Here is an 11907-nt window from a genome sequence, read left to right as displayed (position 1 = left end):
AACAAAACAAAGCGGTAACAAAAAGTGGCACTCAACTGAGACTTCATTGATCTACACAACAGATATGATCTTAAGTGCCATCGATCAAAAGAAAACTACAGCTATGGTTCTGTTAGACATGAGTAAAGCCTTCGATAGCATCAGCCACAAAATCCTGCTCCACAAACTTCAAGATATGGGTGCTTCAACATCTGCCATCGACTGGTTCCGTAGTTATCTATCTAACAGAACCCAAGTTGTCCGAGTCAATGCCAAGATCTCTGATCCACTTCAGCTGGCTAGCGGAGTCCCACAGGATAGCATTCTAAGGCCAATGCTTTTTGGAATCTATGTCAATGATTTACCATCTACTCCAAGAAACTGTCTAACTAAGAGTTATGTGGATGACACCAAGTTATTTATGTCATTCCGACCCCAGGACTGCGGAGACACCATATCTGCTATGAACGAGGACCTTGTCAGCATACGAAACTGGTGCTTTGATAATGGTCTGCTCTTAAACCCTGACAAAACCAATTTAATTATATATGGAAGTAGACAGGCGACTGCAAACTCCCGGAATTTCGCCATAAACTCTTGGGAAAAGATCTCAAACCCACAGAGACTATAAAAGATCTCAGAGTGATTTTTGACAAAAATCTCACCTTCAACGAACATGTCATTTTAAAACTGTATCCTCTTGTATGTCCACATTGGGACAAAAAGGTCGCGTAAAGCACGCATTTAGGAGAGATATGCTGATTATTATATCAATTCCTTAGTATTTAGTTAATTATATTATTGTTCGTCAGTTTGGGCGAATACCATGGATAGTAATATAAAGAAGCTGCAAGGCGAACAAAACTTTGCTGCTCGAATCGTATGCAACGTTAGGAAATACGACCATGTGTCTCCTTCTCTTAAAAGCTTAAATTGGATTCCTGTTAAATCAAACCTTTACCCAAGAGACAGCGTCATGGCTTTTAAGTGCATGATGGGTCTTGTACCGGAATACCTAAGTAATAAGTTTATTCTTAGGGTAGCATTACTGGTCGACTGACCCGCAATTCACGGAACTTGAACATTCCACTCTGTAAAACAGCAACTGGCCAGAGGTCCTTTTATTATCGCGTTGTAAGTATTTGGAATACTATTGGCCATAAACTTAAATCAAGCCTTAGTGTAGCTAGTTTTAAACGTAATCTTAAATCAGACCTTTTAAAAAAATTCTTGACTTGATTTAGCCCGAGTTTTTGTTCTTATAGTTAAGTTATACCATAGTTCTAACACTCTATAAATTATTTTTCGTGATTGATATTTTATAATGTATATAGCATTACTCTTTTTAACGATTACCATTTTTTTTTATTGTTACTGCTATTGTCTAATCGTCATTGTCACTGAAAAGCCCCTTTGGGGAGTTGTCAATAAAATATTGTATTGTATTGTATCGTATGGTACCAACGTTTCACGGTTTTGTTTACCACTATCAGTCAGGGTTTAGTTTTTGGCAGCTCAAATAAGATTGTTCTACTGAGTTCAGCAACCGAAACAGTTATACCAAAGTAATTAAAACTCCAAAAACTTGTTATTGATTTTCAACACCAGTTTTAGAAAAATTTCAGTAATCAAATATTTCCTTGAGTTCAGTTGTCCAATCTTTTAGTGTGAGTTTGATTTCCTTTCAATTGGTGAACTCAGTTGAACTCAATCCATGGATTAAGTTCCATTGAAATTTAGTTCAGTTGGATATGATTGACTATTACATGCCAGGCTCATTTGTATGCCTTTTAAAAAGAATAATTTTGGACGGCAGACTTAACTGCAATGACAGCTATTCATGGCTTGTAGATTGTGCAGACACCTATAATGAGTCAGTGTTAATCTCAAGTCTGCCAAGGCTCCTCCCCACCCTCCACCATCATGTTGCCACCATATTTGGTGGACAGAAATAACTTCTTGTCACGTTATTCTTCTGTTAGTAAACAGAACCACCAAGCTAAAATCTGTATGGATAAGCTGCAAAGCATAAATAAAGTATAAACATTTATATCAACCTTCGAAGCCGGGGATTGATCCTTGATTTAAACCAACATGTAAACTTACATGTGGTAATGTAGGTAAACAAACAAATTAGGTAAACTTAAAGTTATGAAACGAACTGAGAGAAAGATGCATCTGAATCAAATATGTAAGCGTAGTTACCAGACACCTCGTAGGCACATGGACCTTTGAGTTACTACTTTCCTTCGATTTCGTTTCCTTGCTGCTCGAGTTGTTCTCGGCGACAAGTTTACACAAGTAGTCCACTTTGTTTGAAAGTTATTGGAACTTAGAGGCATTTTCTTCATCGCGCCGTCTCAATTACTCTCTGATGGGGTCGGAAATTCTAGACCTTGAAAGAAAAATAGTCTACGGATTACTTCTCAAAAGTCAAGTCAGGAGTAATGGTAACGAGGCCAAAAGGACGCTAATATTCGCGCCATGAATACAAATCTATTATGTCTCACCTTCTTATAAGCTCATCGCAGGCTCGTGAACAGTACCGAACTTGAAAATTGAAGCGCAGCCAGGATGAGACATATTACAATACAGTGAAAAGGTTCTCTGGCCAAAAGTTTTAGAAAACATAAGCTTTCGGCTGTCGATCTACAGCCTTCCACGGATAAAACATGAAATGTAAACTAGCAAAATATATACAGAAAGCGAGATAAAGGTAATAAGAAGAACAAAGTGAAAAATATGGAAAGAGTGGCTATTGTTTAAAAAGAATGCTATACTGATTAGGGATCGGCTTAGAGTTATTGTCCGCATTCTTGATAGCAGAGGTGCGCCAAGCCTCCAGAGGTTTTCTAATAAGAAAAGAGCCTTCGTCGATAACTCGAGAATGACTGAAATCAATGCGATGATCAAATGACCACGCATGTTTCGCCGTGTTTGACCCATTAGCACAGGCCTTTACATTTCTAATGTGTTCTTTCTCGCGGGTTTCAAAGCAACGGCCAGTTTCACCTACATAACACCAGTCACAATCGGCACAGGGTATTTTATAAACCCCATTGGGTTGGCGTTCAATAGGTGGTCTGAATTTGGGAGAACGGAATTCTTGTTGCAAAGTCTTAAAGGGCTTATTTACAACTCGAATGTCGTGCTTTCGAAGAATCCTTGTTAACGGTTGCGTAACACCATTGATTAAAGGAGGGACAGCAAAACCGTTAGAGTTCTCTTGAGGTTCAACCATTTAAAAAACATGCAAACCAATTCTTCAAGTGAAGGGATGACATGTGTGGGTGGTTTGGAAAATTTCCGCTTTAGGGTATTGGAAATAACAAAGGAGGGATAATTGTTAGCTCGTAGAGCATCAATGACATGAATGATTTCAGTAATTTTCACTTGGGGTGTACTTGGGAGTTTAATTGCGTGGTGTAGAAGGGTCTCAGCTGTACTAATCTTGTGGCGTTTGTCGCGGTGAGAAAAAGAGTCTAAATATCTGTCAGTATGAGTTGCTTTACGGTAAACATCAATAGTGATCGTGTTATCATTGCGAGAACAAGTTTATTATTACAAGTTTATTATTATTATTATTATTATTACTATTATTATTATTATTATTATTATTACAACATTATAAAAAATATGCACCACCCGCAGTTAGCAAAGGCTAGTCGAGGCGTGCAGTGTTTAATATGTATATTATAAAATAATAAAAGATTTACAGAGCAAGAGACTTAAAATTCTAGACAAATTACATGCAACTACATTAATACATTTAAGATATGGCAAGAGAACAGAATAAGCTGGGGTCTTATAGTTTTGCTATTAAAGTAGACAAATCAATATAATCGTCATATTTTTCGAGTCTCTGGAGGAGGAAATCATGAATTTTACTTTTAAAATTGTATTTTGATAGCCGGTGCACTTCACAAGACAAGCCATTCCAGATCCTAACACCATTTCTTGAAAATGCCCTTTTTTGTATATCTAATCTTGAACTTTCAACAAAATAGTCGCCTCTTGAAGATGATCTTGTCTTATGGGATGAATATTAGCTTGATAAGTGAATAAGTTAGATATGTTAGAAGGTGACAAATTATTGGATATGTCATGCATCAAGATGACAACTGATTTAAAGCAAAGCATAACCAAAGGAAGAAAACGAGAAGAAACAAAAAACGGGATTGCATGAGATCTGTAGTCACAAAAGTACATTAAGCGAAGGGCTCGTTTTTGAAGGATTAGAATTTTATCTCTACGAATTTTTGCAGCTTTTGAGAACTCTAACGGTTTTGCTCTCTTTCCTTTTATCAATGGTGTTACGCAACTGTTAACAAGGATTCTTCAAAAGCACGATATTCGAGTTGTAAATAAGCCCTTTAAGACTTTGCAACAAGAATTCCGTTCTCCTAAATTCAGACCACCTATTGAACACCAACCCAATGGGGTTTATAAAATACCCTGTGCCGATTGTGACCGGTGTTATGTAGGTGAAACCGGCCGTTGCTTTGAAACCCGCAAGAAAGAACACATTAGGAATGTAAAGACATGTGCTCATGGGTCAAACACGGCTAAACATGCGTGGTCATTTGATCATCGCATTGATTTCTAACATTCTCGAGCTATCGACGAAGGCTCTTTTCGTATTAGAAAACCACTGGAGGCTTGGCACACCTCTGCTATCAAGAATGCGGACAATAACTCTAAGCCGATCCCTAATCAGTATAGCATTCTTTTTAAACAATAGCCACTCTTTCCATATTTTTACTTTGATCTTCTTGTCACCTTCATCTCGCTTTTTGTAAATAGTTTACTAATTCACATTTCATGTTTTATCCGTGGAAGGCTGTAGATCGACAGCCGAAAGCTTATGCTTTCTAAAACCTTTGGCCAGGGAACGTTTTCATTGTATTTTAGTACCGAACTTGTAGGAAGAATCGTCCGAATGAAAGACGTAATTTAGTCTTAATAACTGTGTTGAAAAAGTAAGTTAGTCAACGTACAGAGTTAGAGGGCTGACATTTCGAACGTTAGCCCTTCGTCAGAGCGATTGACGAAGGCCTAACGCTCAAAACGTCAGCCTTTTTTACTCTTTACGGTAGCCAATTTACATGTCATATTTTCCCACCGACGCAGTACACCCACGGTCTGCGGCAGCCTCGTTCCTATGTATTTTCGTCCCCAGGGACTCTTCATCAATCGTCCCGAGGACAACTGCTTGATCATGAGTTTCAAGGCCAATTAAAAAAAGGTAGTTTAAACATATTATGCGAACAGAAAGATTAGAACCGGTGTAAAAGACAGAATACAGATGCGGAAAGAGAATTAACGGCACGTAAAGATTGATTGTGCGTAAGGAATGTTAAAGATTCTTAAAGAACAGTGAGTAAAGATGTGAAAAGAGTATTACAGACGCGTAAAGTGTTAAAAGCGAAACTGGTCAAAATACCACGGTAATTCTACCGAAGATGGATGAGCCATAATTATTTCACTTCTTTGAGTATTTCTCCAAATAGACAGTGATTAATTATGTCCATTTTGATCCTTATCCTTTACGAACATTTAATATCCTTTACGCAGTCTTTACGCTTTCTCTGCATTTACGCATCTTTACGGAACGCGGAACTGTCCGTAAAGAAGAGGCTTTATATTTACGCATCTTTACGCAAGAGTTAAAGATGCGTAAATTTGCGATTTCATGCTGTGAATCTCAGACATTCCCCCTTTTGGGTCTGTATCACTGGTTTATTTCTCGCTTTCAACCAGAAATTTAGCCAAACAAATTCAGCTACAAACGTCAATTATAACTTCGCAATCTTCAATCTCTACTTCGTCCTTTTCATCCGTGATTACAAACTGATCTCTTTATTTTTATTTATAATTTTGAATACCTACTGCATTTATTTAAACCGTGATTTCTATTGTGCGTTCCAATTGTCTTCTCCGCTTAACTAGTAACCTTTCGAGTTTACGATGTTATGACAAATGTTTTGTTTCGTCTGTTACATCCGTATTAAAATTTCAAAGCTGTCATATTCCTTCAGCGCCCTATCTGTTCATCTGTCGATCTTGTCCAGTATCTATCTGGGACAAATTTTTTTCAGCGGTGCGTTTGAAAAGTCGTCCACTTTGGCCAAAATTGGTGAAGTCACGGCAAACCGTCAGCACTTGTAAAATGTTTGTGCTGACGGAAAATTTTTCTCTATAAAAAACTTTTTCGTTAGTGCGAAAAAGTCATTACTGAAATGTAAACAGCATTTTACATGATATAGTAGATCTTTACTAAACTTTCCCATTTTGGGGTAGAAACGGCTCCCGGCGACAAATTTTTTAATTAGTAAAACCTTTTAGGGATAAGCCCACAAAAGTTTCTTAGACTAGAGCAAAAGAGTTCCATTACCTTTCTTACCTCCTTTAAAGGTTACTGTCAACGAATTACGGTGCCCTCCGGAAAAATCGTCCTACATGCATTACTTAAATCTAATTTATTTAACAGAGCGCAGAAGAAACACAACAAAAAACCGCGGCGCATGACATCCTGAGAGAAAGAAAGTAGCGTTTGTCACTTTCTAAGTCTAATGCGTGACTGGGCGACACATGTAACATCCGTAGATTGTACGTTACATTTCAAGTTTTGTCACGAGTACTAAACGCGGATTGGTCCACTTAGGTGTCGTGGTACAAAATAACGCTCCATGATTAGTTAGCAGATATAGTGACCCCCTTATCCACTTCTGTTGCTTAAGTAAACGTTCATAAAAGGGGTCCCTTTGTTGAGAATACAGTTACCAAACTTGCGTGACTCGCGATAAGCGCTCACGCGCGCGCTTTAAAACTTCATAAAAACCAAGTAAGCAAGTTATGCGAACGATTTTCTTCTATATGTTTAGTTTTGAGTTGTTTTTAAGACGCAGTTTGCGAGGTTGTTGGTGTTTACCATGCGTTTACCGTGTTACCGTGTTACTGTGTTACCGTGTTATGAATAAATGTGCCTGCTTTTTAAAGGGATTTCTGGTTCCGCTTCCGAACACCCATCGTTGATAGAGAAAATATATGTCGGGTAAAATTTTGGACAAATTGCATTTACAACAGGAAAGGTAGGTATCCGCCGAGGTATTCTCGCACAAAACTTCCCAGGGTAGTGTAATTATAAAAAAAAATTACCCTTTTAGCTATCATCCTATTTTTTAATCTTCACTGTCTTCAATTCCAGATTATGAGTTGTTCCTGGGCGATGAGGGTCATGACTGTTTGAAAAGATTTACAGGCAGCCATTGGACATTCCCTGAATTAACATATGATTTCTCGTTTACACTTGAACAAGAAAGAGAATTTCTCCTTGACGTTTACGCATCTACAAATGGCGAGCAATGGTACGACAACACAGGGTGGAACAGCTCAAAATCCCACTGTTCCTGGTATGGTATCACATGTTACAACAATTTATATGTAAAAACCATTACGCTGGCTTACAACAACTTGGATGGTGTTCTGCCTGCCAATCTGTGGAAGATACGTAACTTGCTGTCGCTTTGCACGCCTGGTAACCCTAAACTCCGAGGACGCATTGGTGACTTTTTATTTGGAAATATGAGCAGTCTGCTGTCGATCGTTCTCAATGCAGCCTCCATATCTGGGGAAATTCCGAGGGATATCGTACAACTAACAAATTTGAACAGTTTCTTGGGCTGTGTAATGAACGGGGAGGGCTTTACTGGCAACTTACCAGAAAACATTGGGAATATGACAGGGTTAAGAATGCTGTGTCTCGGAGGAAATAGATTTACTGGTCGAATACCTAGAAGCATAACCAAATTACCAAGACTTTGTTATCTTGACCTCCGAAACACTCCTGGTCTCATGTGGGGAGATCTGAATGACCTTTTTGCGATCCCTACCTTAACCCAACTTTTTGTTTCGGGCGTTCGACTAACAGGACAATTACCAAATACACTGCCACCTAACGTGAACTGTCTAGTTTTACCGGGAAACAACATTTTGGGTGGCTTCTTTCAAAACATTCCGAAAACTCATCACGTGCAAATTCTTAATGTCGCTAACAATCAGCTCACAGGAGACATTCCTGGCGAGTTACTCATTTACCCACCCTCCATGATTGATTTGTCGCAGAACAAGTTTTCCTCCATAAATAGAGGGAGGCCATGGTCTACCAAATCAAATAGAACTGTAAAATCCTTCCTTTCCCTTGCAGGAAATAGGAATTTAGAAATTAATATTTCAAGCTTTATGGAGCTCCTCTCGGCCAAGCCCGACTTTCACCCAAGCCCATCAGTTCTAAATCTCAGTTTTTGCGATATTGAGAGTCCCCTACCTGCAAATGTGCTTTACTTTGAGGACATGTCCACTTGCGATTTACGAGGTAACAGGTTTTACGGAGCCATGCCTGCTTTTTTTGCAGACTTTTCATATCTAACTTATTTTGACGTCTCATCAAATAACTTGTCGGGAAGCCTTCCGGCAGGAATTCAGAATTTAATCAGTCTCCAGTATTTGGATATTTCTGGAAATCCTTCTATGCAAGAGAAAAAGAATGCATCCATTGACGTCTTTCGCCCCGATTTTTCAAGAATGTTCAGACCACACTCAGAAGACTACTTTACATGTCCCGAAGGACACTTAACGTTCAATAACGGTCGCATTCGCTTGGATCCTACATTTTACGAGTACAGATATTGCATTTGTGATACACATTTTTACGGAGAGAGCGGATTATGTAAATCATGTATGGATGGTGGAACGTGTAACCAAGTTACTGTTACAGACCAAAAAGACCTTAGTCCAAACATCATGAAGATAGGTCCTGGCTATTGGCCATCTCCCGATCCTAGAAATGTTACTCATCTCGTCAAGTGTCCAGTACCTACTGCTTGCAATCCACTAGCTTCCTGCACCTGTCGCCTCAACACATCACCAAGCGACGACTCGTACTCCTCCAATAACAAGGGTTTAGTGTCAACTCTGATCACAAAATGTAATGAATCCTGTATCTGCCATTCGGGTAACACTGACAGGTTCTGTTCTCGTTGTGAAGAAGGATTTTATAAAATTGCCGGAATGTGCTACCAATGCGTGAAGGGAGATCTAACCTACTACTACGTGTTTATTCCTATCTTTGCCATCTCTTTCCTAGTTCTGCTTTGGTCATTTTTTTATTTCAACTTGCGACCTATCAAATGGTTTGTAGTAACAGCAATACATTTCCTCTTACTGTTGATCTTTATGCTTTTGGAATTCTTACCTATTTGGGTTTTCAAATTGAACCTGGTGGTCTTTGTGTTGTGCATGACTAGTCGAGGGAAAGGCACAAAGTCTCTCATTAGCATTGCAGTTTTCTATATACAAACCATGGATTTCATGGTATCGAGCTCCAGTATGTGGCCTCGAATAATCGTCGCAGCTCAGAACTACTTGAGCAGTTACTGGAATTTGTATTTTCCTTCACTTTCGTGCGATTTCCCCTCTCTTTTCAATCCTATTGGCAAGTTTGCTTTTATTCTTCTTCTTCCAATTGGCTGCATGGCAACTGTGGGTGTTTACTTTATCATCATGTTGGTCTACAATAAGATGCGTCCGACAGAACGACGCATGGAAAACGTTCACTTTAAATGCCGTCAAAGTGCCTTTTTCTGTTTAAGTTTCAGCTACTTTCCTATTGTAAAGCAAACTCTCTCCATTTTACGCCCCTGCCAAAACGACGGTGATATTCTGTACATGCCAATTTCTCCTTGGATTGAATGTGCATCTGATACCTACAGAACTCTATCAGCTCTTAGTTTCGTCTCTGTGGCGATCTACGTGATTGGGTTTCCTTTGCTTCTGGCCTCACTCTTGTTTTTCTTCTTTCGGAAAAGAGTCAGTATGAGCCCTGAGGATCGTAAAAAACTTGACACGTGGCTTGGTCCTGCATATTTACCTTACAAACCAAGGTATCAGAGGTACTTTGAGCTCGTCATGCTTCTCCGTCGCGTATTGCTTGCCGTTGCCTTGTCCATGATTTCTTCTTCCTCTTCTTTACAAACTTTCGTTGTCTGGGTAATTCTAGTTGGCTTCGCAATTGCCCATCTGTGTTTGCATCCTTATAGCGATATTCCACACCACAGGTTTGCCTCCGAAAACTTTTTTGAGCCTCTAGTTTTGTTGGCGCTGTCCATGTCTTTTATGCTGTTGAGGTTCTCGGCCTTGGAAAGCTCTATGAGTTATATAACAGCTTACGTTTGGATCGTTGTGATTGTCAATTCTTGCATCTTCCTCTTATTAATTGGCACTATTTTCTACCGTCTTGTTTTAACCGGGCAGGATGACAGTAGGTGCTGTTTTGTCCATGGAAGAAATAGAGGGGGTGAGTGTGAAGAAAGAGACAATTTGCTTTCCTTTAACGGAAGACAGCGGAGATAAGTTGAAGCGAATAACTTTGTTTAAGGTCTTATTCTAGGAAAATCTAATTATTTCATGGGTGTGGTTTATGTTTACGAAAAATCAACTCCCAAATGTCTTTCCCTATCTTGGACCAGACCAAGGTAGATTAGTCCAGGGCAAGGATGCTACAAGACTTAAGAATTTAACGAGTCGACAATGAATTAGCTTTTTAACATTTTGACCATTGTGATGACGAATATCGTTGTTGATGAAAGTGTAGACCACACTTAACCGCCGTTTTTTTTTGTATTACCACAATATCGACGTCAAGTAAGTCTATTCTCAGTGCGTGACCATTACCTGACACGTAGGCACGAGAAGTGTTGTCCGTACCCTCATCGAGAAACGGCATCAGATTGCAACGTCACAGCTAATTGTAGCAGCTTGGCATTCTTTAAAATCGTTTAATATACCTATATACGTGGTCAGTTAAGTACGACTTGGGCGTATCTTCCTCTTTCACGTCCTATTCAAGAAGTTCCATGTGTTTACGCTTATAGTCGCGGGATTGCAATGTTGTAACTTTGAGTCTTATTTCATCTTAGCTACTTTGATTTCATTAAAAAAATCTAAGTGGTCATATGATTCTTGAATGAATAGATCTTGGTAGGAATTGCCGACCCTGTGATTTGGGTTGAATTGACTGGATACGACTGTAGCCAGGATCAACTCCAAAAGATGTATTCAATTTTGATATCCGTTTTATTCATTATTATATCGTCTGAGTTAAGAAAAGCATGGCTGCTGTTATTGAGCCATTTCTTTTTATAACCTTTTATTTTATATCTTTGAGGCAAAGTTAAGGGTAGACGGGAGGGGAGGAAAGGGATGTAAAGGTGTATTCATGTTATCAAAGAAAAACTAGTTCCCCAATAGTTTGATAGATTTAACGTTTCTGATGGTACAAGTTTGAAGGAAAATCGTTCTCTTTCCAAGGTTTTTTTGTTTCTTGAATTCTTGAAGAATTATGTAACATCCTTAGAAAACTAATGACAACAAGTAGTTTCTGGGTTTAATTTTATGATTAAGGTGGCGAATGATCTAGTTTACATTTCTTTACTGAACTTTCTCGAACTTTGAAAAGGCAATCGAGACACGTGAAATTAACATGTTTTTCATCGTTTCTGATGTGTTACGTTCATTATTTGTTTACTAGATGTATTGTTCGCATAACCGTTTCATAAAAATAGTTGCCATATTTTGATGTTGTAACTTCGATTTGCATTAAGTTACACTCGAGAGTACTGTGAGGCATTAAAGAGGAGTAAAAGTAAATCCTTTGTGGAAGTTTTGGCCAAGTCCGGTTGCCGCCAATAGACTCCCCATAGCGACAATCTTTCTCCTTCCGGTTAGCCAAGCGACTGCTCCAAGTCTCACTTACCCAGATGGTTCATTCAGGCAAGCCATTTAGTGTCCCAGCCGAAAACTTATCGTCACATAAGTTCTCCTCCTTAGCTTAGCACGTGCATGCCGCCTTGAGTTCAATTGCGGGTACGC

The 11907-nt window shown here is 39.0% G+C and overlaps 1 protein-coding gene and 1 pseudogene across 1 annotated transcript; one reads left to right on the top strand and one right to left on the bottom strand.

Moving 5' to 3' along the window:
* Positions 1-2734: 2734 nt before the first annotated feature.
* On the bottom strand, positions 2735-5091 carry LOC148732176 (uncharacterized; annotated as a pseudogene).
* Positions 5092-7026: 1935 nt separating this feature from the next.
* On the top strand, positions 7027-11099 carry LOC111337479 (uncharacterized). The gene is made up of 2 exons (XM_088756684.1): positions 7027-7033; positions 7187-11099. Exons 1-2 carry the CDS (start codon positions 7027-7029, stop codon positions 10387-10389), a joined length of 3210 nt encoding a protein of 1069 aa, XP_088612810.1. The 3' UTR covers positions 10390-11099.
* Positions 11100-11907: the final 808 nt, after the last annotated feature.

This window comes from Stylophora pistillata, chromosome 4, assembly GCF_964205215.1.
Source record: "Stylophora pistillata chromosome 4, jaStyPist1.2, whole genome shotgun sequence".
Classification (NCBI taxonomy): Eukaryota; Metazoa; Cnidaria; class Anthozoa; order Scleractinia; family Pocilloporidae; genus Stylophora; species Stylophora pistillata.
This window is presented reverse-complemented; position numbering and strand designations above follow the sequence as displayed.